The sequence below is a fragment of the Triturus cristatus genome, chromosome 4_2, assembly GCF_964204655.1.
Source record: "Triturus cristatus chromosome 4_2, aTriCri1.1, whole genome shotgun sequence".
In the NCBI taxonomy this organism is placed as follows: domain Eukaryota; kingdom Metazoa; phylum Chordata; class Amphibia; order Caudata; family Salamandridae; genus Triturus; species Triturus cristatus.
The window spans coordinates 799,623,094-799,645,058 of NC_140586.1; the positions used below are offsets into that span (position 1 = coordinate 799,623,094).

The following is a 21,965-nucleotide window of genomic DNA, read 5'->3' on the forward strand; positions in this document are numbered from 1 at the left end:
TAATAATAATAATAATAATAATAATAATAATGATAATAATAATAATGGTTTGAATAATAGTAACACAAAGTAATAATACAAATAATAATAAAAACTCAGTTGGATATCCAATCTTTGAAGCATCTTGATATGTTTACGCTTCTACATGCTTGACAAGTTTGAACACCTTTAGAACTAATACATAGTAGAAGTTACAAGCAAATTGGATGGAGTCATCAAGAATTCCTCCATAGGAGATGGAAACAATGTCAAACCTTTGGTTGCACCTGGCTTCCTTAAGCTGTATGGAAGACCACTACTGCACAATCCTACAGAGGAGAGAGAGAAGTTTAGGAGTGGCAACTATAAAACAGGAGTTTAGGCAAGAATCCCTGTGCCAGGAAAGATGACACAGAAGATTTTCATCTTCCTGCAGAACTCTTGATGGATGATGAAGATCAGGTGTCACCAGACTGGAATACCGAAACCAGAGACTACGTAAACAAGTCAGTGTTTGGACCTCACCACCAGGTAGAGCCAGGTGTCTTGTTCGCTACTGCCGCAGTCCTCACAGCAGACAGTGGCCTAAAGTGAGTACTTAACCATTGCTGAGCTCACAAAGGTAAAAGGGAATTTTCTTGTAAAAAAAATAAAAAACCCTTCTCTAAATGGCCACTAAAAGAACAGTCTTCTTTTCACCGTAGTTTGTATAAAACACAGTTGATGGCACATTGGGTGTCAAAGAAACAATGATGGAAATATGGGTGACAGGAAGACCAGATTCACGCATTAGAATTTTTGTGGTGGTTAGGTTCACTGTCTAATTTTGGCATAAGAAATATTCTAACCAAAGGACTGGCAAACTTTGCTTTTTTTCTTTGAGACACAGTATAGGACTACTCTGTAAGTTAGCTAGTAAAGTACTTCTATCAAACCATGTAAAACTGGTCTGGCTAAAAGGAGGTTTCATGGCAATTTCTATATTCTATTTTATCTTATACACATTTAGAGAGCTCATATCTACCCTTGGATATCCCAGCGCTACAAACGCAACACAGTTTACACCTCTACGCTTAGCAGGGTTTTGGGAATATTAGTTGTTAAATAGGTGTGTTTTTGGAGATTTACGAAATACCAGTTCATTGTCCATTAGCCAAATGCTGTGAGGAAGGGAGTTCCTTATCTTGGCCATATTTTAGCTGTATGAGCGCCCTCCACTTTTCGTTCTTCGTATGGTTGGAACCATGGCGAGTCTAGCATTGGTGGATCTGAGGGTTCTGCTCGGAGTGTAAGGTGAGACCAGAGGTCAGGGGATGGAAGGGCCTTTGATGAGAAGTGCCCTATATGCCAGGCATAGGACCTTGAATTTGACTCTCTTCTCAACCGAAAGCATATGGAGGGTGGCTAGATCCTTCCGGGCAGAGTTGTGTCTGGGGATGTTGAGCAATGTTTGGGCAGCAGCATTCTGTACCAACTAGAGTGGGTTGGTTATGGCTTTTGGTGTTCTTAAGTGAAGAGAAGTATAGCAGGTTTCCGTAGTCCAGTCCCATAGATCTTAGAGCGGTGTTTCCCAAACTGTGGGTTGCGACTCATCTGCGGGTCGCCAGACAATTTCTAGTGGGGGTGAAAAAGCAATAATTAAAGATGCCTTTACATTTTGCATTTAGCTTGTCGCATTTGCTGCGCTTCAAAGACAGAGGTCAAATATCAGGCTGTGTCTTTTGAAAAATTGCAGCTTATTCTTTTTACATGGAGATAGGTGTTTACCTTTACTTTTCTTGACTGCAAAGTGATAAGAGTGTATGACAATCCTGGGATACATAGAGTGTGAACGGCTGTGGGATGACGATTTTTTGTTACCCACTACGACATTTAAATACCTCTAAATGAACTGTTAGGGCGGAGCACAAATATTGTAACAAGTGTGTTATTTTAGTAATTCACAGCATTTTGAAAGCATGTCTACTGTTACATTAAAAATTCACCACCGACCCGTTAAATCAAGGTGGGTCCTGAAAGTTTGTCATTCTAAAAATGGGATCAAAGTTCTAAAAAGTTTGGAAAGCACTGTTCTAGAGAGTTGAACATTCTGCATTACCACAGTGGCATATGCGTAATTGTTTTATATATACAATTAAGCATGAAGAAACCCTTCGCATATAAGTAAATAGGTATTCCTAAACGTTTCCATGAGTTGTCTTGGGAACTTCATGACAATCCAAATGTGTGGGTGTCCATGTCCACATGTAGTAGTATACTTAAAGATGTAGATTTGTAATTTATTGAAGAACTGGGCCCTGATTCTTTAATGCCCGTACAGATACTCCAATGATTGTCCTCTGAGTCAAACTAAACATACTATTTGACTTTGTTGCACTCATTAGGCACTGCTCCACATGCAAACTGAATTAGAATATTACATGAAGGCCATTAAAGAGGTCACTAGACACTAGCAGTGAAAGAATCCAGTTGTCACAATTTGGGTACAGTAACTCTGATTACAATGGGACACTTTGACTCAGATACATTTTCTCAAATGCCTCTGCAGTTTTCAAACATGTTTGTGTCTTCATCTATCTCTGATTCCTGCCTGTTCTCCAACTTTCTATACTTATTTGCCCTCCTGGACATCCAGCTTAAAGTTTTTACTTAATATTTCTGATATTGAAGGCACTTTTGTACGGTTTGGAGCAATGATAATGAATGAAATTAGCAGAACATTGACAATAGTACTGCCAAACCGTACCAGAGACCTGGTGTGCTTCTGAAGAGTTTTCTTAAAAGGGAGGGTTGTGGGGAATGTTTTTGGTGTAACCCCAGTCCGTGTCTTTAGTTTTCTAATCTTGTGTAAATTTCCAGAGCACCTGAGAGTCTCTGAAGACAAATATTCAATTGAACACATCCTAAAAGAATTTAACTAGCTATCAAAAAGATATGCTTAATTGGATTTTGTTTCATATTATTGGAAATCAAAATGTACTACACTTATCAATCACCTCCCCTACCTCATAAAAACAGAAAGAACTCATCCTGCCTGTCATGCAAAAAGAGAATTTGTAATTAACATAACATGAGACAGTATTTGTTAGTCTGTGGTCAATTTACCTCATGGCCTGCCTGCTGCAGGAGCTTTTTGGTCTCTAGAACAGCTCGTCTCATGCATGGAACTGGCAGTGTGTAGTCATCTGTGTCGTAGTATCCAATTCGAAGGGGGGTGGAATTAGTGTACAACTAGGTGGAAAGAGAAAAGTGTCAAACACTATACCAAGGGTGTAATGCAAGTATAAGGCATATAAATACAATATATTCCTAATATATCGTGGAATATTACTTGCAATCACTAAATACATACTCTCTGTGTGAATAATATGTATGAAGCAGTATTTTTTGTATTTCCAAAACCAACATGAACCAATATAAGCTGTTGGAGTAGCTCTCTGCACACACAATAGCCATGGGTGAACCTGTGGTTTGATCAAAAGCAGGAACATCTATCCAGGGGTGTACAAAAACAAAACTGCTGTACAAATGTGTTTTTTTAAGTCAACTGCAAGGAACCTTTGCGATGAAGAAAAGTGGAAATTTGATGGAACTCCACTGGCTGCCCTTGCAGTGCCACACCTTGTCCAAAACCAGTTGTATTATCTAAAAAGCCATCCCGAGCAGCAACCTCTCGACCTCCAGTGACTCTAGACAAACCCATAGCAGGACACCATCAGACTGGAGAAGGAGTACAAAAACTAAAAACAAGACTATAGGCCTTCTCATTTATGCTCCCAGAATCTGGAACAACAACTCTGTATTCATCAGGATTGATCCAAAAATGCTCCAGTTTAGGAAAGAAATGAGGACACACTTCTCTTAAGAGCACTGTGTCAGGATGCAGCAGAAGTTCATATCTGCTCTCGCAACCCAGCAGCTGCAGCGATCACATATCTGTTACCTTGACTTTAAGATTGTACAACACTCCCCTACCTTTTTACTAGGTAAGTGCTATACAAATACCAATGAATTAACCATTTTATTTGCGTAGTTAATTCAAAATCATTAAAAAGAATATAAAGCATGCAAAAAAATGGAACGTTTCACTGAGAAAAGTGCATCAATTTAAATGACAGTACATGAAAACACAAAATTACAGTCCAAGTTCAGAGTTAAAACCTCATTGTATTAAAATTCTTGACAGATATGCAAATACCACAGAAATACATACATAAACAGATAAGACTGTAAAACCTAGTAGGTGTGTATGTTTTTGAATTTAGAGAGTGCAAGTCAATAAATCACATAGTAGATTGAAAGGACAGTGCAGGTTCCAGTACAATTCGAGAACATTTTCTGATTGTTCCCAGGGTCCATGGACAACAGGATGTTCTTTATCGATGATGGGAGAGGTGCCCTTTCAGAGGTACATTCTTGGTTCCTTTCTGAAGTGGAAAAGTGAAGGAGCAAGAGTGTTGTGTGGTGGATGGTGTCTCATCACTTTGGTAAACAACGTGGAAAGGCTTGTTACCTCAATTTAACTTATTTATACTTCTTTTCAGTCTGGTAATGTGATGAGGGTATGTCGCATTGAACTCATGACTTGGTTAGATTTAGGCCAGGTAAGGTGGAGTGATGGTAATTACTGCCTCACATGTGATCATGATGTCAGCATTTAGTGATAAAAAGTTAAATTATTTGACAGGGAAGTAATATTATTTTTCTTTTTGCCTTTGATGAGTTAAGCATGCTGTTCTTCAATGGACGCAAATGGATTTCTGAGATGCTGGTGAGTGGAATTTTGCTGCCATCGAGATGGGAAAAGAAAAGGGCCTGGATGACGTGGCTTAACTATTCACAGGAGTGAGAGTTTGTGCCAACTAGTTTGTGTCTTCTTGGCATTAGTGAGTTTGAAGGAGTGGCTGCTGTAAATTATAAAGTACAGGGATTTTGAAATGATGTCCAACACACAGTTACAGGTAGGACATACTTTATTATAAATCACATAGTAGATTGAAAGGACAGTGCCATCAGCAGTCCAGATCCATCACCAACTACCGCCAGCAGAACCCCCCGCTCCCAACATTCACATTCCATTCTAGACCCCACATATATCCCTTTTTACAATATCAAAAGAAACACTTCCTAGAAGTATAATAGTGCATAAGTTACAGACAAAATAAAACAGAGGTGATTAAAGAAAATGACCAAAACAACAAGAATGTCAATGTATAACATATAACACTACAATAACGTGGAACCACACAATTCGCTGGATGTCCAAAGGTTACCATCCTGAACTAATACAAACAAAGTTCCAACACACCATTAGTTACTACGCCACATAATTCTTATATCGTACAGGAAGCTTCCTGTTTCTGACTGTACCATCAGCCAACGTGTCAATGCTGTTACATTTAGCAGCAATGACATCACTGTCCGGATTACCTTTTTCCTGAACATGAACACCTCCATCCAGTTTACCTTTTTGCTGAACACCTCCATCCTTGGTTACCGCATCCTCATTTCCACCCAACCTGTCACGCACCACAGAGGTTTTATTTTCACATGATCTCGAATTTCCACAACGTTCTTGGGAATAGAAAATTTGTACCACCGCGTTCTCACAAAACCTGGTCTCTTATTACAAACCCAATCACCATCCTTGACCGATGCGGTCCTCCGCTCTACCATTCACATCCTCTCTGCCAGCCAAAGCCTTTCTCACATCTAACACCTTTCTTAAAACATCACTGTTCACCATCTTCTGATTCATCCAATCTCTATTCATATTTGTTCCAGCTACTCTACCTCTCATAAGAGTGAAAGGGGATACGCCAGTCACACTATGCGGGGTTGTTCTATACGCCAACAACATGTCTTTCATGATCTTCTTCCAAGTCAAGATATTCACCATGGCCAACTGCAACTGATCCTTTACTACACGATTAAGCCTCTTTACCAAGCCATTGCTTATCGGATGGTAAAGAGACGTTCTAATGTGGCAAATACAATTTTTTTTTAAGAAACTTGCTCATTTCAAATCTTTGGGGTAACCTTCTCTGGCAAAAAACATCACCAAGGAAATCTAAAACAACAGAAGTGGAAACACTTACAACCATCTTTACTTCGGGCCAGCTACATAAATAATCAATGAGTACCAAAGCAAATTTGGGTGTAGTTCCCAGTACTCAAAATGTCTCAGAAATATCCAAGGCTAACTTGCTCCAAGGCATAACGGTGGATGATACAGTGATCTGAGACTTATCACTGATGACACAAGCATTGCAATCCCTAACAAAATTTGCCACCATTCTATCCACACCTGGCCTCCAAAAGTACCCTGATACATCCATGACACTATGTGCAAGGTGTAAAACCTTCCTCCTCAGACCTTCTGGAACAACAAGCCGACCACCTCAAACAAATCCACTAAAGGCTTGTGGTTGGTTTGCAAAATGAATTCTCTTTCCCACAAGTAAGTCTTAAAATATTCTACTCCCTAGCACATGGCCAGAGCCTTCCTCTCAATGGTTGAATACATGGCTTCAGCCCCCAATAGAGTCCTGTTTGCAAAAGCTGCGATTTCCTTACTCCCATTCATGTGCTTCTGTAACAATACTGCCCCCAAACCAACACTGCATCCGTCATCAAAATACTCAAATACTCAAATCCTCTATGGGGAAGGACATCAAGGGACATGCTGAAACTATGCTTCTTTTGATTCCCCCAAAAACATCTTCACATTCACTTGACCATCATATCTCACACTCTTCTTCAGAAGGTTGCCTAACACGACAGTCTTACTGGAAAATTGCGGTACAAATTTAGAATACAACTCAACCAATCCTAAAAAGGACCTGAGTTGATCCCTGTCCTTTGGTGATGGCGCATCTTCAATGGTCTTCAAAATCTTTAATTTAGGTTTCACCCTCTTGGCAGATACGTGATGCCCAAAGTAGTCAACACCAGACTGAGCAAATTTGCACTTGTCTCTTCTTAATGTCATACAATTTTTCATTAATGCATCCAGAGCCATTCTTAGCTCTCATCTCATGCTCTTCCTTATATAAAGATGTCATCCTGGAAACATGTCACTCCTTTCATGCCTTTAAACAAAATGTTCATGACTCTCTGAAACACAGAAGATGCTGACGCCAATCCACATGGTATACAGATATAGCGGAACTCACCCTCTCGTGTCACAAATGAGGTTAAATGTTTAGAATCTTGATGGAGTTCCACGTGGTGGTACCTGCCAACATATCTAATGATGTAAAGACAGCAGCCTGATCCAATTTGGCTAACATTTCATTAATATTTGGCAAGGTATGGCGATCCACCCCAATATTACGATTAAGGTCACGGAGATCCACACACAAACGCAGAGACTTGTCTGCCTTATGCGCCAAAACGATCTGGGACAACCATTCGGATCCTTCAATGGGTTAAATGATTGAAATTGCACACAGTTTATCCAGTTCCTCTTTCAATTCCTGTCTGAGACACAAGGTTACCTTCCCGGGTTTGTCGACCACAGAAACTGCATTACTTTTTAATACTATGCGATGTTTGAACCCTTGCAACTTACCCAACCAGTCACAAAACACTTCTTTGAATTCATTAATCCACTTTGACCCTTCAACATCCTGCTCCCATGCAACTGTATTCAAACACGGAGTCTCCAACCTATCCTTAGTTATTACTAACTCAGGGTGGTTGGGATCCAAAATTATGTTGAGTTCTCCTTGGTCATCCCAACCTAACAAATTCAATCCGTTTTTTAGTACAAATACATCTGTGTGACTACATTTGTCACTAAACATCAACTTGGCCTTGAATTTGCCTACAACCTCCAGTCTTTTTCCGCCATAAGCAAACAATTTAATATCAGCAGTTTCTAGAACCTCATTTTGGAACTTGGTGAACTCATTTTCACAGAATATGACAGGAGAACCTGAATCTGCCATTATGTTCACACTTTGGCCATTGACTAATAGGTTGCAATACAGCGGTTTCCTTTTTCCAACTTGTTTAATGACCACACACTTATCATCTACTAGTCCAGACTCCTCCTCACCAATCATTAAGACATAACCTTCGCCACCCACACTTTCCACTTCATCCTCCAACACTGCACTTACAGCTTGTCTTTATACATAGATTGCCTTACAAATGCGAGAAAAATGACCCCTTCTGCCACATTTGAAACAAGTTTGTAATGTAATGTAGTGTAACATATACTTTTAAAGCGCACTCTCACCCCACGGTTATCCTGGTGCTCAGATTACCACATGCACAACCAATCTACAACCTGTGGAAATATGGATTTTTATGATCAGTTATGTCCCCTATCTTGGACCCCAACGGTTTCATGTATGAATCATAAGTACATGTAAGTTCCCTCCAGTTCCAGTTATGAAGACGCAAACACATGTGCGTCCACCGTCAACCTGCCCTCTTTCAGATCCGCCATGAATAGGCCGGATATTCCATTCCTAAGTATGAAAGGCCACCGGTTTTATATGGTTCACTTATGCCATTTTACAGTCCAGGCAAGTAGGCCCTGATTCTGTCATCGAACTCTTCTTGCCTTCTGCCTCTGAAAGCTCCAGCCTGAGCCTGCATCTGTGACCATGAACTTTGTTTCATTCCCTGCGCGGCTCACAAAGCCTGACATCAGCCTGCTGCCTGCCAAAAACTGTATTTCACCTTCGAAATTATCTGCTCCGTTCCCTACCCGATGCATTCCTGTCTAAGTAGTTTAAGTAAACATTCTTCCAGTTACCGAGCAAAGGCCCGGCTTCTCTGTCTTTATGCAAGTAATTCATAGCCCTATTACTATGGAAGATTTCTACCCACGCATCTAGTGTAGACACTTAGACGCTTGTACACGCACTAACAGTCAGTATAGTCAGTATAGAATAAGATTCTACTCTAAGAAGACCTCTCTTTTGGATAACTTAGTTCTTTAAACATAGGATGTTAGATATGATTTGAGATTAGGTTGACTTGACCCTCCAGACTTCTGTCGCCACATGTAGAGCTAAATGTCAAGTCCCCTTCGCCCCTTAGTTGCACGTCAATCACACGTCATGCTGCTGCGCGCGCATTTCTGCCAAGTATTTCTGCTGACATTGCGAAATTCTTTCATGTAACCACCCTCTTATGACATCACATCTGATGACGTTCTTTAAACACACCCAGTTACGCCTATCTTTGCTACGTATGAATATATTATCCCCACTATCAATTGTTACGCCTCTTGTATTTGCTTCACTGTAATGCCTATTGTATAAAAGTGATTGATTGTCAATAACGTATGTACTTCACTTCCTGAACCTTCGTGGTGATGGAACTTGGAGCAACCGATTATAATCGACCATTGGAATAAAGCCCATTCCGAACCTCTAATACCACGGATTCTGCCTCTTATTTACTGAGCTATTTTATTATGTTTCTGTATCAAATTAAGTCCCGGTAATTAAATTATTTACCACATGAATGGCGCCCGAACAGGGACACTTTCTCATCTCACGCGCCGGCGGTGCGTTGCAGGCCCGGTCTCCTGCCACAGCTGGACGGACAATAACGCGTACCAGCAGGATTTCCTGTATCTCCCTCCGGTCAAGCGGGGGCGACTGAGGCTGCGATCAACACCCAGACGAGGCGGTGAGAAGTGCGAAGTATCCCGACCAGAGCCTAGCTGAGAGAGCAAGATCCGAGGTAATCAGAGGCCCACCAGTTTCCGAAGTCCCGAGTCGAGTCCGGTTTCCGAAGTGTTCGAGTCGAGTCCAGTCCGGTTCAAGTTCAGTTCAGTTTCCGAGGCCTTCCGTTTCCGAGCTACCCGGTGAGTACCATTATCGGGGAGGCGTTCTGACGTGCACATAGGTTGTGCCGGTCAAGACGGGTTTGGGTACACAAATCTGGTCTGCACTGTTTCAGCAGTGTATCTGTACTGTTTAGCAGTATATCTAGTATATCAAGTATATAAATTCAGAATAAATTCAGTAAAAGTCGAGCATTATGTTTAGTGATTAAGTTTTCCTTAGATCATCATCATCACTGTTGCTCAGTTAAATGTTAAATGTTAAATGTTTTAAATACGTTCTGCATATTGTGGTATGAATGACTGTTCATTATTGTGTTTACTGTATTAAGTTTGTTCAAAATCAAGTATCAGACCAGTTTTCAATATGCCGCTCTTTTCGAAATTAAGACAGATCACGACAAGAAAAGGGGTACTCGAAGAAGCCGTTCCTATTCCTCCTAGGGACACTCCAGGGTACTTCATGTATCATAAACATGGCTTAGACGCTATATTATTTCTTGATTTGTGGGTAGACTACACCAAGGAATTACCAGAAAGTCAGAGGTGGCCCGCAGCTGGGACCTGGGATGCAGAGTGCATCATGAAAGTAGAGGAAGAGTTATGGAAAAGGAAAGTCAGACAGTCACAGAAAGACGCCATTGAGTTATGGCGTAAAGAATCTCATAGACGTACAGAAAAAGCACTCCGACAGGAAGAGAAAAATAAAGAGAGTTCAAATAAAGTCCGAGAAAATCTATTAATTGAAGAAGGTACCCGAGTGAAATCAGAACAAGTAGACAGACAAAGAAATGCCCTTATGAATGGTATGTATCCCCTTCTGGCTGAAGGATTACCTAAGGCTACTCCAGAGATACCAAAAGACTTGCCAACCCCATTATTTCCAATAAAAGTACATCCTAAGGGGCATCCTAGAACCGCAGAAGATGTTTTTCTTTCCTCATATTTAGATGACGCAGCTCCCGAGTATGCTAATCCCGCCCCACATAGACCGCTTGCCAGGGAGGTTCAACGCCAAGATCCAGTACCCGTATCTCTACAGCAACAAGTCCTGACACAAGTTCCGGCAAGCACATCTGTTTCTACATCTGTTCCTACAGATACTTCTGTAGCTGTGTCCACACCTATAGTTGCTGTATCACGTTCAACGAATCCTTTCACACCCGATACCCCAGACGGGGCTACCGGAGGTGCTACCAATATTTTTTCTACGCCACCCAGAATAAATAAACTTACCTTTCAAGAGTCAGCACATGCACGTACCCCCAAACTCATAAATGCCCGTACGCTTAAGGAACTTCTTATAGATTGTAGATATGACCCTGTGCCCGGCAAAGAGGACGAAATGATCATGGCATCATTACGTATCAGACGAGCGGCGGTGTATTTAGGAAAGTTACCAGGAATGACTGCGCACCTAGATAATATATACCATTTTGTCCAAACAGGGCGAGATTCAGAATGTATTAACAGAGCTATGGAATACCAGAAAGTGGAGATACAGGGGGAACTGTTACGTTTCCTTATAAATTGTGTGATCAGAAATCAAGACCGACCGGGGGTAGACCCGGAAGCAATGCAAATTCTTACCAGATGGAGCCAGAATATATCAGAAGGGAGACATGATAAGCAAAATTGTATAATAGCCATGTGCCGAAAGATCCGTAAAGAAATAGAATGCCTACACGAAGAAAGATTAGCGGTAGACCAGTTCGAACAAAGCGAGGAGGAAGGATCAGGACTGCCCACAGGACAGTCAGACACCATAGCCTATGTAGGTAGAGGAAGATCTTGTAATAGTACTAGATGTTTTATTGACCCGATACGTCCGATATGTCCAGATAATAACAGGAATTCCCTAACACCTATAATTAATGTAAGGTCTAACGAGCATTCATTCCAAATCGCTGACAAATTACTCCGAGAACGAAGGGGTTATCATTTTCTCGATTCTATGGATGAACAAGAATTAGCCAGGTCAGCCGTTCAATGGGTTGACAGTCCCGGAATGTATGGTGATGATACAGTAGCACACACATTTTTGAATCTCACCCCAGATGAACAGCGTTTAGCTGGGATTTATATGATTCAACAACTCCTTATACTATATCAGAGTCAGCATTCAGATCCCGGTCCTTTACCTGAAATACTGACTGAATTACTCAAGAATAGATGGAAAGGTTCAGGTACTAAGTTAATTAAAGAAATACTAGGATCAAGAAAGCAGTACATTCTTTTTGTATGCCCAGAACATGTCTCACTGCCCATCAAGGAAAGAACCACGTATTACATGGACAGACAGAATCCCTTACGAGAAGTACACCCAATAAAAGGCGAGGACAATGAGTTTAAACACGTATTTGTATATACGCCCATATCGAAAATAGAATTGTTAGAAATGAAGAAAGTGGTACCCAGTCATGACAAAGACCCAGCAGGTTTTCACCGAGAAATTAAAGACATGTTACTCATGGGAGAGTATACCTATCCCGACATTATGACAATATTAAAGGTATTAATGCCTGCTGGCATTTATGAAAAACTCAGGGAAAAAGAGTGGGAGGTAGGAGACCAAAAGATAGAATGGTCAGCATTAGAAGCAGAAGAAAAGGCCCGAACTGCAGGAGCAGGGCTTGGGGATAAAACTAAAGCACTACCAGGTTTACTAGTACAGGTACTGCCACGTTTATTAACTACGAAAAAGGAAGATTGGGGTACAATTTCAGCCTGTAAACAAAAGCAAGATGAAGACACTAGTGACTTCTATGCCCGATTTGAAAAATGTTTTGGTATAAATAGTGGCATAAAAGCAAGTAGCGAATCATACCCACATCTGTTCGTGACAAAATTAGTAGAAAATTCCTTGCCTCAAGTGAAGAATAGAGTATTAAAATTCGAGAGTACCTGGCAAGGTAACACTCCATCACAAATGTTACAAATGTTACAGTACCATCACAATAGAATTAGAGAGGAACAAGAACATGAACAAAGACGCATGAAAGACACGAAAATGAAAATGCTAGTCTCCCAGACAGTTCCAGCTGAAGGACATAAAAAGGGTACAACACATTCCGGTGATACAACAGGACCTATAAAAGGGACATGCAACTATTGTAAAAAGCCAGGTCATTACGTACACGATTGTCCAGTTTTAAAACATAATATCGCCATAGGTAATACAAAAGAAAGACCACGGCCACCTAGACAGGATCAGAATGAACAAGGAGCCCCGCAGCATGCACAGTCCATGCCAGCCCCACCACAGTCTATACAGTTTGTGCCAGCTGCACCAGCGCTGCCTGTTGCTGCCACACAAACCACGACACGACAACTGTACCAGACCGCACAGTATGACTATCCTGATTATCAGCGATACGCATGAACCAGCCTAGAGAGGGAAGTTGACTTACCCCTTATTGAGGTCCCTGTAGATCAAGAAGGACCTTATGTACATAGTGAATTATTAGGCCAAGATAGAAAATTTTTACTCGATACAGGGGCAAGTCGAACAACTATAAAACGTAGTGAAGTTCCAGGGGTACCCCTCTCAGGCTCACAGAATATTTCCCTTGGTTTTTCAGGAAAACCTATTGTTAATGAAGTGTCACAGCCTCTTCCACTTACGATAGGACCTTTGACCCGAACTACAGATTTATTGCTTACTAAATCATGTCCGGAAAACTTGTTAGGTATAAAAACACTGAAAGCTCTAGGAGCTATAATATGTTGTTCTCCGGAAGGAGTAAGATTGTTTTTACGTGATTTTAAAGGTCACTATGTGTCTAGAGACATGGATCCCCGACTGCAGACGTTACCTACACATCTTTGGGCACAAGGCCCTACTGATGTTGGTTGCATGAATATTACACCATATCGAGTCACACTAAAGGCAGGAGTGGTGCTACCACGAATGAGACAATACAAGTTACCACCAGATGCTGTAGTGGCTTTACTGCAAATCATTGACGAACTTATTGCCCAAGGAGTGGTTGTGGAAACAGACTCCAATGTATGTAATTCACCGATAATTCCGATTCTTAAACGAACAGATCCGAAGGCCCCGCCAGTATATCGATTGGTTATTGATCTGCGCGAATTAAACAAATGCATTGTGCCACAATTCCCTGTGGTCCCAGATATCTCATCATTACTGACAGCTATTGATTCCGAAGCAACATTCTTTACTGTAATTGATCTCAAGAATGCTTTTTTTAGCGTCCCAATAGATCCGGAAAGCCAATATTTGTTCGGATTTAGTTTAAATGGACGTAGCTTTAAATTCTCACGCGCACCTCAAGGATTTACAGAAAGCCCCAGCATCTATAGCCAAGCACTGAAACGAGAACTCGACAGTATCCACATGCCAGTCAACACTGCCTTGCTTCAATATGTCGATGATCTGTTGATCACCGCGAGAAGCGAACCCGAATGTGAGAAAGCATCACTGACAGTTTTACAATTTCTAGCTGAAAAGGGGCACAAGGTGTCCCCTTCTAAGCTGCAATTCTGTGTCCAGCGAGTTGTTTATCTTGGACACTCGCTGTCCAAGGAGGGAAGGCAGCTTACACCCGACCGCATTCAGTTAATAGCTAACATGCCAATACCCAAGACACAAAAGGAGGTGCGGGCTTTCATAGGCCTCACTTCATATTGTAGGCAGTGGATCCCTCAGTATGCCTTTCTAGCGAAACCACTCATTCAATTGACAACACAGGAGGCAGCCACATCGACTGTTCTCCCTTGGACCCAGGAACATACACAAGCTTTTGAAAGCTTAAAGACAGCCTTATGCCAAGCACCTGTCTTAGCAACACCATGTTACAGTAAGCAGTTTACACTCTTTGTTACAGAACGCGAAGGTACTGCCTTATCAGTACTCACACAGGAACAAGCGGGAGCACACAAACCATGTGCTTATTTTTCTAGTACATTAGATCCCGTAGCTCAGGCTTTGCCTGCATGTCTGAAATCAGTGGCAGCAACAGCTTTAGCAATCAGACAAAGCGATGCTATAGTGTTAGGACATCCATTGACAGTACAAGTACCACATGCAGTAGAGGTTCTTGTAAATAGAACGCAAACACAACACTTGACTATAGCGCGACTTACAGGATACGAATTAACATTGTTTCAGCCACATATAGAAATCAGACGTTGTAACACATTGAATCCTGCCACACTTTTACCTGTAATCGGAACAGACCCACTAGCCCATGACTGTATTGAAGTTATTACAATCACGACGAAACCCAGACAAGACTTAACCGATGTCCCATTGTCAGACCCAGACCTGACGTTGTATGTAGATGGTTCATGTATGAGAAAAGGTACAGGAGAACTAGTGGCCGCCTACGCAGTCACAACAGACACTGAAATCATTGAAACTAATTGCATAAATACCTTGTCAGCTCAAGCCGCAGAGCTCATCGCTCTGACACAAGCCTGTATTCAAGCCACAAATAAAAAAGTCAACATATACACTGATTCACGTTATGCATTCGGAGTTGTACATGACTTCGGCGTGCTGTGGCGAGAGAGAGGTTATTTAACTTCTCACGGTGCCCACATTCAGCACGGACCCCTCATTCATGCCTTATTAGAGGCAATACATCTACCAACTGCAATATCAATTATGAAATGTAAAGCTCATACGAAAGTTACTGATATCATTTCTCAAGGCAATGATCTAGCTGACAGAACAGCTAAACAAACTGCTCAAACTCAAACATCCGACATGACAAAGACGATAGTCCTGACGCCAACACATTGCATGACGATTAAAGATCCTACTCTTGACGTAATTGACATACAGACACATGCTACACCAGACGAAATAAAGAAATGGACTGAATTAGGAGGGATCCAAACGGATCAAGGATGGATGATGAAGGAAAAATCTGTGTGGTTCCTTCCTGATTCAATGGTCCAGGTTATAATTAACACTGTACATAGTCCCGCACATCTAGGAGAAAAAGCTATGCTAGATAGCATTCAACACATTTGGTTCAATAAACATTTACGAGCAGCAGCCAAACAAAAAGTTCGTACCTGTATGATCTGTTGCCAGTTCAACCCAGGAAAAAGCGTTCCCGTAGAACAGGGTGGATTTCAGCCTCCTGATCACCCTTTTGAAGTCCTCCAGATGAATTATATCCAGATGGAACGATGTCGAGGATTCAAATATGTTCTCGTAGTTGTTTGTGCTCTTTCCCGTTGGACGGAGGCATACCCGGTTTCAGATTACACTGCCCCGACTACTGCCAAACAGTTGGTTCGAGAATTCTTCCCACGATACGGTTTACCACGTGTTGTTCACTCAGATAACGGCCAGCCGTTCTCATCCGAATTAATGAAACACGTCTCACTTCTGTTAGGCTATCAGTGGAAATTCCACTGTGTCCGACACCCCGAGGCAGCAGGTCTCGTAGAAAGACATAATCAGACTCTGAAAATTAGATTGTCCAAGATATGCAGAGAGAAAGGTGTCGACTGGGTAGTAGCATTACCAGTTGCACTCTTTTACACAAGAATGGTAGCACACTCTCGAACAGGGCTATCCCCGTATGAAGTGATCTTCGGCAGACCACCAAATATGTGGGGGACGCCTATACCACGCAAAATAACTGATATTGACTGTAATATGCTGACAGATTACTTGGCTTCCTTGATGTCTGCACTACAATCTTGTCGTTCACAGGTAGCTGCAGCTTTTCCTGACAACACTGAGGTGAAACCCCATGACGTAGTCCCGGGGGACCTGGTCTTAATGAGGAACTTCGATCGGAAGACTCAGCTGGATCCTAGGTGGAGGTCGCCGCAGCTGGTCTTGCTCACCACAAGGACAGCCGTAAAGATCGAGGGCAGAAAAGGCTGGATTCATTCAAGTCATATCAAGAAATTTCATGGACTACCAGCGGATGTGAATACCACACCTCGTGTGTCTTCACCCATTGACTCAAAACTTCCTTTTGTTGAAAGGAGTAATTCCGAACATTATAAACTAAAGCTCAGGTCCAATCAGTCAAGCAATTTGATTGTTTAAGTCCTCTCTGAGGTGAAGCGGTTGAATTGTCTCTGACATGTATCCCTTGGACCTGAATAGAGATAACACCCGAAAAATGTTGAAACGACAGGCGTACTGTAAATCACTGCGTAGTCATTGCATAGTGACGTTATTAATTTTGTTTTTCTTAAATCTTTTAATAATTACTGCAAGTATATTGTTGCACATATATTATCCTATTTCTAGACATGTTTACAATGTTACTGCTGAACATTCTTTTAGTGAATTACCTCCGTTTGAGTTGTCTTATAGATTTGCGCTGCGCAATAACACGTTTATTAGTATGTTACATCATTCCCATCAGGTTAGCAATGCTACAAATTGTTGGATATGTGGCCGACTCCCTCCCTATCAGAATTATAAAGGAATTCTACCTCTCTTTCCATACCCGTTCACACACAACGGCTCCTGTGGAGCATGGTTTAGTCTAATTAATTCCCTAGATTCGAATTCTGCAGTTTATCAAGATAACTGGGTATGGGGAAATTTGAACTTAGTTTTGCTTAAAGTCTGCTATCCTAACAAGGAGGGACTTCCCCAGAGAACAGGAACTGATCTAGAAAATGAAGTGTATGGATTAGGTAATTTTACGCTTAATCTTATGATCCTAAATGTCGAATCCGAAGCTACTCCAATTTTGTCCGCTATGTCAATATTTCCAGTAAAAGGTGAATTATGTGTAAGAAAGAATGGTTCCATAAATATGGGCCATAGTAGATGTACCACTGTAGTAGTATTTAGTGATCAAGGCAAGTCTACATTTAGAGCTTCCCGCCATTCTTATTTTATATGTGGTCAGACGGCATATGTACGTTTGCCTCTAGATTGGGATGGTACTTGCTACATTGGATTCCTTTTGCCACCTGTTTTCCTAGCTCCTCCTGATTACCACAGAAATACTCATTTAGTATATAATAGAGTAAGGAGAGATCTCCCAATTGTCGATTACACTGAAACAGCATGGGAAAAATACACAGATTTCAATAAAGGTCTCTTTCCCTATATAGGTACCGTTACTAATAGTAAGCTGATACGTAGATTAACTAGAACCCTTGAAGCAGTAGTGAACGAAACTATTTCCGCCTTAGGCAATTTAACAGAAGAGCAGTCTGCTATGCGGATTGTTGTGCTTCAAAATCGTCTTGTCCTTGACGTCATCCTGGCCGATAGGGGCGGAGCTTGTAGGGTCATCGGAGCAAGTTGTTGCATTTTCATACCAGAAAATTCGCCATCTGTATATAAAGCCATAACTCGCCTTCATAAGATTGTAAGCCAGATACACCAGAACCCAGGCACCTGGACTTGGTCCGGTTGGTTTTGGAGTGTATTATCTACCTTTGGATGGAAGGTCCTATCCTTCCTAGGTATTGGCCTTCTCATACTATTCAGTTGCTGTCTATGTCTACAATGTGGACCAGCGATCTGTGGTCTGTGTGCCACATCGTGTATTCCACCACCAAGATTTCATTCATCCCAGAAGAAAAAAGAAGAACAAATGATGCTATATGAACAGATCAATGGATTGATGAAGATTGATATCTCTTAACGGGCAGATAGGGGACAAGGAGGGAATGTGGAAATATGGATTTTTATGATCAGTTATGTCCCCTATCTTGGACCCCAACGGTTTCATGTATGAATCATAAGTACATGTAAGTTCCCTCCAGTTCCAGTTATGAAGACGCAAACACATGTGCGTCCACCGTCAACCTGCCCTCTTTCAGATCCGCCATGAATAGGCCGGATATTCCATTCCTAAGTATGAAAGGCCACCGGTTTTATATGGTTCACTTATGCCATTTTACAGTCCAGGCAAGTAGGCCCTGATTCTGTCATCGAACTCTTCTTGCCTTCTGCCTCTGAAAGCTCCAGCCTGAGCCTGCATCTGTGACCATGAACTTTGTTTCATTCCCTGCGCGGCTCACAAAGCCTGACATCAGCCTGCTGCCTGCCAAAAACTGTATTTCACCTTCGAAATTATCTGCTCCGTTCCCTACCCGATGCATTCCTGTCTAAGTAGTTTAAGTAAACATTCTTCCAGTTACCGAGCAAAGGCCCGGCTTCTCTGTCTTTATGCAAGTAATTCATAGCCCTATTACTATGGAAGATTTCTACCCACGCATCTAGTGTAGACACTTAGACGCTTGTACACGCACTAACAGTCAGTATAGTCAGTATAGAATAAGATTCTACTCTAAGAAGACCTCTCTTTTGGATAACTTAGTTCTTTAAACATAGGATGTTAGATATGATTTGAGATTAGGTTGACTTGACCCTCCAGACTTCTGTCGCCACATGTAGAGCTAAATGTCAAGTCCCCTTCGCCCCTTAGTTGCACGTCAATCACACGTCATGCTGCTGCGCGCGCATTTCTGCCAAGTATTTCTGCTGACATTGCGAAATTCTTTCATGTAACCACCCTCTTATGACATCACATCTGATGACGTTCTTTAAACACACCCAGTTACGCCTATCTTTGCTACGTATGAATATATTATCCCCACTATCAATTGTTACGCCTCTTGTATTTGCTTCACTGTAATGCCTATTGTATAAAAGTGATTGATTGTCAATAACGTATGTACTTCACTTCCTGAACCTTCGTGGTGATGGAACTTGGAGCAACCGATTATAATCGACCATTGGAATAAAGCCCATTCCGAACCTCTAATACCACGGATTCTGCCTCTTATTTACTGAGCTATTTTATTATGTTTCTGTATCAAATTAAGTCCCGGTAATTAAATTATTTACCACACCACCTTTAGATAGAAGGCTGGGTTTATTTATTCTCTCGGAAAAAGCCAGGTTTTGAGCCTTTTTCTAAACTGAGGAAGATCGTCTATTTGTCTGAGATCTACCGGGAGGTCATTCCACATTCGCTCGGCTACAGTGCTAAATGCTCAGCCTCCCATACAGGTTTTTCTAATTCTAGGGTAATCCCCAGCCTAGCTGTTGATGATCTAAGACTTCTGACCGGGTTGTGCCAGGTAAATTTACTCTGCAATGTCCTGGGTCCCATTCCATGTGCTGCCTTGAAGACTATGCAGCCAGATTTGAACTGTATTCTCTGCATAATCGGCAGCCAGTGAAGGTCCTTGAGGGACAGGGAAGCCGATGACCTACGGTGTCTCTTTAAAGCTATCTTGGCCGCTATTGTCTGAACTCTTTGAAGTTTCTTCATCAGAGAGTTTGGTGCACCCAGTAGCAGAGCATTACAATGGTCGAGCCGACTCATGATAACACTTCTCATCACCAACGCTCTGGCTGAGGTCGGTAGCATAGGAAGTATTTTCCGTAAGGCTCTGATCAAAGAAAGACAAAATCCCACTGTTTTATCTACTTGGGAGTCTAGTTTTAGATTATCATCAAACATCACCCCCAGATTGCGCACTGTCTTTGATGGGATTAGTTGTTTTCCTGTGGGAGTTGGCCAAAAGTTGGTCGGAAGTGGGGCATGAAACTTTGCTTGCTGTGTAGTGTAAGATTTCCGTCTTGTCGCCGTTAAACTGTAAAGAGTTGTCCCTGAGCCAACTTGCCGTTTTTACGATACATTCCTGGAATCTGTCCAGTGATACTGATTGATTCCCCTCCAGTGAGAAGATAAGTTGTGTGTCATTAGCGTAGTTTAACAATTTAATTCCAAAAGATTTAATAATGAAAATTAATGGGCTTAAGTATACATTAAACAGAATTGGGCTGATCGCCAATCCCTAAGGGCACACCATGCAGAATGGAAAGGTATTTAGAAATAAAGGGAGGTAAGGCCACAGCCTGTTGCCTATCCGATAGGTATGATTTAAACCAGTCCAGCATTTTTCCCCCAATTCCAACATCCATAAGTCTTCCCAAAAGGATGTTATGATTAACCGTGTCGAAAGCGGCTGACATATCTAATAACACTAGTATAACTGACTGGCCTGTGTCTGCTCGCATTCTTAATTCATCTAAGACAGTTACTAGTACGGTTTCTGTTCCATGAGCTGGGCGGAATCCAAATTGTACATCATCTAACTTATGGTTGTATTCTAGAAATTGAGAGAGGGATTTGCTGACTAGTCGCTCTAGAATCTTTACTGGGTAAGGGAGCAAGGAGATAGGTCTGTAGTTGGATGGACAGAGAGGGTCAAGTGTGGTTTTCTTCAGTAGTGGTGTCACCATTGCCTGTTTACAGCAGACTGGCACAACTCCCTCGCTTAAATATTGGCAGCAGATTTGACGGAGCTGAGGAAACAACTCTCCCTTAAATTCTTTTCACACTCTGTGTAGGAGCTGGTCCAGTTGTGACCCGGAAGACACACTCAGAGCAAGTTCACTAAACTCTTCTTCTGTGGGACTCTGGAGATGATCCAGACTTATCAGCTTGTCTTTATCTACTTCCTCCCCCTGCTTTCCTGGTGTCATCGGCTCATATAGTCCGAATCCACTATCTATCTCATCTCCCTTATTGATGTCCAGACCATCAATAATTTTAGTGATCTTCTCCTCGCAGTGAGCTGCTAGACTGTCACCGAGGTTCTGGGTTGCAATGATCTTATTTTTCATACAGTCTGGTTTGGAAAGGTCATTCACTATTTTGAAAATAGCTCACGCATGGGCAGATGCCTCTAGAATGGATTCTGCATACTACTCGGCTTTTACCTTTCCAATTGTTCCTTTGTATATGCCTAGTGCCATTTTCAGTGCTATTTTATCCTGTTCCTCATAGAGTTTCCTCCATTTTCGTTCAGCTTGGTTACAACTCTTCTTTAATATTTTTAGCTCCTCATTGTACCAGGGGGCTGATTGTTTATGTCTCTTTTTGAACTCTTTCATTGGGACCAGTTGATTGAGGGTATGGTTTATTCGATCACAGAGGCTAAGATAGTTTTCCTCCACTGATTTACTGGCTTCGAAGGAATTCGTCCCTGTGAACGTTGGGGACTGTTTAGTTGTCAGCAATTTGTTCCATTCCCTTCCACGTTGATTGATTCCCCATGGAGCAATTTTATTATTTGTTCTAGAAATTATTACCGAAAATTGGACAAGAAACTGATCAGTCGTGCATAGAGGTAATATATCCTCCGTCTTTACACATTTATTATCTGCAAATATTAAGTCTAAAACAATTGC

General features: G+C 41.7%; 1 protein-coding gene across 2 annotated transcripts in view; it reads right to left on the reverse strand.

The window, feature by feature from the left end:
* The window catches only part of LOC146835074 (vitamin D3 hydroxylase-associated protein-like), a 305,684-nt gene that overhangs the window by 116,194 nt on the left and 167,525 nt on the right, over positions 1-21,965 (reverse strand). For both annotated transcript variants that reach the window (XM_085602740.1, XM_085602739.1), the window contains exon 8: positions 3,085-3,210. In XM_085602740.1, coding sequence (XP_085458866.1) covers positions 3,085-3,210 — 126 coding nt within the window. The remainder of the gene's footprint in view (positions 1-3,084; positions 3,211-21,965) is intronic.